This window comes from Leucoraja erinacea, chromosome 30 (genome assembly GCF_028641065.1).
Source record: "Leucoraja erinacea ecotype New England chromosome 30, Leri_hhj_1, whole genome shotgun sequence".
Classification (NCBI taxonomy): domain Eukaryota; kingdom Metazoa; phylum Chordata; class Chondrichthyes; order Rajiformes; family Rajidae; genus Leucoraja; species Leucoraja erinaceus.
The window spans coordinates 21818876-21824169 of record NC_073406.1 but is presented as its reverse complement, the minus strand read 5'-3'; the positions used below and the strand labels follow the sequence as shown (position 1 = coordinate 21824169).

Here is a 5294-nt window from a genome sequence, read left to right as displayed (position 1 = left end):
AACTGAAACTGCACCCAATGCTCCAAGTGGGAGCATCCCAACTCTTGTACTCAACGCCATGGCCCATGCATGCAGGCATCCTTCACCGTAACCTCCCATCATCTTCAAACAGGTCTCATAATTTAACTCTGTGTTTAATCTCTGGCCGTTGCAACAAAATTCACTGACAAGGCACACGGGTCAAATACGTACTGCCAAACAAATCAACAGTTGGTGCGAAAGTTTTCTTCCAAATTAAACAGAGGTGTGGAAGATATTTGGGATAGAGAAGGTGGAAATGAAAGGCAAAGCTGTGTCAACAGAGGACATAGAAAGGAGATGAGGAGGAATTTCTTCAGTCAGAGGGTGGTGAATCTGTGGAATTCATTGCCACAGTCAATGGATATTCTTAGTTCCGTTTATTGTCAGTGTACCGGGGAACAGTAATAAGCTTTTGTTGCGTGCTAACCAGTCAGCAGAAGGCAGTACATGGTCACAATCGATCCATTTACAGTGTATAGATAGATACATGATAAGGGAATAATGTTTAGTGCAAGGAAAAGCCATCAAAGGCCGATCAAGGATAGTTTGAGGGTCACCAAAGGGGTAGATAGTAGTTCAGCACCGCTCTCTGGTTGTGGTTTAAAGATGGAGATTGATAGATTCTTGATTAGTACGGGTGTCAGGCGTTATGGGGAGAAGGCAAGAGAATGGGGTTCAGAGGGATAGACCAGCCGTGATTGACTGGCAGAGTAGACCTGATTGGCCGAATGGCCTAATTCTGTTCCTACAACTTATGAAAAGGAAAATGTGTTTTCTAGTTAAAAAAAGAACAGAAGTACTTAATACGCTGTTGTATATGATAGCTTTTATTTTTCAATGTTATTCATAAGATATCTCAAGATAAATAAACATGAAGAATGTCCAAAGCATCGTTGTATTAACATAATCACAATCTGCAACATCATAACCAAGTCAAACTGTTGGGTTATCTGTTTTACACAAATTCTACCGCTGATTTAAGGATTGTCTTCTTGTATCAAGGAGGGGGGTTGTGATGAGTTTATGACTGCAATACCTCGCAAATGGATCTCAGAAACATTACAAGAGATGGAGGGTAACAAGTCACGGACCTCCCCACAAGAAGGGATGAATCTCATCATGATTCATGGCCAACATGGCAGCAAGATAAAGGTGGACACAAAATGCTGGAGTATCTCAGCGGGTCAGGCAGAACATGGATATGTGACATTTCGGGTCAGCATCTAAGGGTCCCGACCCAAAACATCACCTAATCCACATTCTCCCGAGATGCTGCCCGACCCTCTGAGTTACTCCAGCATTTTGGGTCATTCATTGTAAACCGACATCTACAGTTCCCTATTTCTCTACAAGATATTCCACTATAAATAATCAGGAAAGTAAACAAAATCAACATTAAAAAAAATACCCTTTAAAAGACAGATTATTCAATCAGGATTTCAACACGTCCTGATGTAATAAATGTATATACTTTAAAAGGCTGGCAAAATGCAGAGGATCAAGTTTAATGCATCACAAACACTTCATTGTAAATGGTTGGAATATACACAAACGATGACAGTTTTAATGTACATGCTTGACATAACAAGAAGAAACTAGCTAATATTTATTTTGTTACATCAGCTTAGAAAGAGCCAACAGCCCGCATTTAACAGTGCGAGAACGTTTTCCAGAAGAACAGTTTACAGGGAGCTTTCTGTTCTCTCCGAGGGATCCCCGCAACCACCGCTCTCTCCTCGAGTGACCGCTCTCCTGCCTCTTCTGTGTTTGAATACGTGTAGCCACTCTCACCAAGGTGATCATCGACATCCAACAAACCAGCCAGCAGCTTCAGTATCAGAGACTTCCTGTTTTTGGTCAACTCCTGAAGGAAAGGGAAGGATATTTTTTTTATCCATTCATCTCGAGAGAAAATAGGTGCTGTCAAGTCACAAGCAGGCAATTTCCCCACAGCTCTGTGCAAATGCTGTTTCTTGGTCATTCATTCTTTCCTAATCACAGATCTTTGAACATTGAGCTTATTTTAGTTTACAAGGATTTTACTTTTCTTTACAGTTTCACTTAAGTAATAAGTAATAAGTAATAATAAGTAATAAGTAATAAGTAATAATATTCAATTTTCCTCACTGCCATCCAGCTTTACTAACACCAACTTAGGTTCCCAATATTAAAATAAAAACTAATTTAAATTCTACAACTAAAGTGAGATTTGAATTCAAATTCTCTGGATTATTGTTTTAGGAGCTAACTTTACTAATCCTGTAACACAGCCAATGCACTCTCATAGATCTGAATCACTTGTTCATTGATGCTGGTTCAGCTGAGTATTAAATACTAAGCTCAAAGAATCATGTCCTTAAAACTCAAAGAGAGACCTTTCGGTTCATCTTATTTTTTTTTTTGTTGCGGCTCTGTCAAAAGAATGTTCTAATTAGTTCCACTCCCTTCTCTTCCTATAGCTCTGTAATTTTCTACATTTGAAATACCTCATTTTGAGAGCAACTATTAAATCTGCTCCCCCTCCATTTTCACCAGCGATTCTCATAATAATGTTGCAATTAATTTAACTCACCAGACCTGAGTATTTTGCCATTCAGCTTCATTGCGTGCCACCCACTTCACCTACTGCAACCAGAACTCATTCATCCTTACCTACCCTTAACAAAATACGCAGAACGGTCTCGACCTGAAACGTCACCCATTCCTTCTCTCCTGAGATGCTGCCTATCCCTTTGAGTTACTCCAGCATTTTGTGTCTATTCACAATTTTTAATGCCTGATTTACATCTCCAATTAAGATTTTTTTTAAGCTCTCTCCATTTAATATTTCCAGCAATTTTAATCAAATTCTCTCTCCCCTTCTCACCATTTCTCACCCCTGCCTTTTCTATTCAACCCTCGTGGGTTTACCAGCTCTCTGCTCTGCACTCTTCTCACCTGAAGTGTTGTTCTCTCTTCCATGAGGTCAGCACCATCTACCTCCACAAGCAGCAGCAGTAGCAGGCACATCACGCTGATCGTCATTAGCCCCCTCATGCCCGAAACTCACTCCACCGAAATGCTAAATGTGTTCTGCGTTCCCTCACTCAATCTACTCCACCGAAGTACGTTGCATCTCTTTTATAGCACCACAGGACCAATACACTGATGCACAAAATTTAATGATACAATTAAAGCCTAATAGCCAACGTGCATCATTAACCCAATAAAAGCCTGGAAGCTCTACGTATATAAAGAATGACAGCTTCATCTAATTGTAAATGGAAAAATGGTAATTTAGGGACATCATAACTGACTAATTATATTACACTTTTCACTTTTAGTTTCTGTAAATTTATGGTAGAAGTAGATAACAGTTTACAATATAGATCATTAAAATTGCAGTCCATTTCTAACGAACTGGCCATTAAGGATGTTTATTGCTTCCGATCTGGGAAATTTCTAATCATGTACACACAAATATATTTTTAAATGTCATAAACCTGGGATTAGTTGTTGTTGGAACAGTTGATTATCCAACTGCAGTAGAAGTGAACTCAATTATAAAACTGAAAAACCACAAATATCCTAAAGGTCATTATCAGTATGTGTGGTCCTTGAGTGTAGACTTTGATCTCTTCAAAATGCAACTCAATGTTTCTCAGATGGTCTTATCCTATTTCTTAAATAGAATATATTCTTCTATGCATTGCACTTTAAAATCAATTTCTTAAATATCAAGATACCTTTATGGATGTACCTTTAGAAAGATGAGAAGGAATTTCATTAGTCCGAGGGTGATGAATCTGTGGAATTCATTGCCACGGACAGCTGTGGAGGCCACCTCATTGGGTATTTTTAAGGCAGAGATAGACAGATACTTGTTTGCAAGGGTGTCAAGGGTTATGGGGAAAAGGCAGGTGAATGGAGTTGATAGGGAAAGATAGATCAGTCATGATTGAATGGTAGAGTAGTCTCGATGGGCCGAATGGTCTACCTCTGCTCCTATGACGAATGAAAATGAATTTTGCGAATTGATAGACAATAGACAATAGGTGCAGGAGTAGATCATTCGGCCCCTCGAGTAGGGCCGGATTTACGTATAAGCTTCACAAGCTTAAGCTTTGGGCTTCGAGGTCTAGGGGGCCGGATTTGCCTATAGGCGTCATAGGTTGATGCCCACAGCCTCAAAATCTAGGGGCCTCCAGCCAAGGTGTTATTTTCCCAGAGTAAAAAAAATTCAGAGAAAAAAATTGGAGCGCTATCAGCGTTTCCGCTTTGACGGAAATTACCCAAAATTCTGGTTCCGGTCCACTGGAAGTTTCGGGGGGGAAATTGCAACCACCCGAACCTGCGCAGTTGGGGGAAGCTGGTGACGCCGGGGGGGTGGGCTGGGGTGGCTGCGTTGTCTACGGCGCGGAGTCGTAGCCTCGCTGCGGTAGAGGGAGAGAGAGGGAGAGATAGAGGGGATGTGAGATGGGGAAAGGGGGGTTGAGACAGCGGGGGAGAGGGAGGGGAGGGGGAGAGAGAGAGGGGGGAGGGGGAGAGAGAGGGGGGAGGGGGAGAGAGGGAGAGAGGAGGGGGAGGGGGGATGGGGAGAGCGAGATGGGGAGGGAGGAGAGGTGGAGGGGGAGGGGGGGGGGGGAGGAGGGGGGGGAGGGGGAGAGGGATTATGTTTAGTGAGATTGCAAAATTACGGTAGGTTTCAGAGCAATTATATTTTCTCCTCCATATATCAAACAATTGGAACTGGTTTCTTTTCCTTGATAACAATACTGAAAAATATGAATTGCATAGTTTGCGCCTTTCATTTTGTAGCATATTTTTAATCTGCACACACTAACACAGTCCAACAGTTACAGGCAGCCAAATCAACACACAAAACATTTTCTAATGTTTGCATGCTTCTTGATAACATTTTACATAACATTTTACAGTACAACTTGGTTATTAAAACAAGGACAGCTTCAAGTTTTGATTTAAAAAATGTGGACAACAATGACCCCAATCATCCCATTCCAACCACTCATTACTCTTGGCTCAACCAAAATTATATCTGAAAATTGTTCATATATTTGGTGCAAAAATGCTCCAAAATAAGGATTAGAATGCACCAGAGAGCATCTAAAACCCCAGAGCTTCCAGGGCCCTTAAGTGGGCCCTGTACCCCAGCCAGAAGGGTCTTTCAGCTTCGCGCTTGTGATATGCACTGCATGCACTTATTTCACATACATTTTTTGTAATCCTGCCATGCCACCGCCCTTTTTGAAAAGCTACGTACGGGCCTGATGTAT

At 41.4% G+C, this 5294-nt stretch overlaps 1 protein-coding gene across 1 annotated transcript; it reads right to left on the bottom strand.

Annotated features, from left to right (window-relative positions):
• Positions 1–292: 292 nt before the first annotated feature.
• sst7 (somatostatin family member 7) lies at positions 293–3359 on the bottom strand. The gene is made up of 2 exons (XM_055659665.1): positions 2959–3359; positions 293–1885 (listed from the first exon to the last, which is right to left on the bottom strand). The coding sequence occupies exons 1-2, from the start codon at positions 3055–3057 to the stop codon at positions 1670–1672; spliced, it is 315 nt and encodes a 104-aa protein (XP_055515640.1). The 5' UTR covers positions 3058–3359; the 3' UTR covers positions 293–1669.
• Between the last annotated feature and the right edge of the window lie 1935 nt (positions 3360–5294).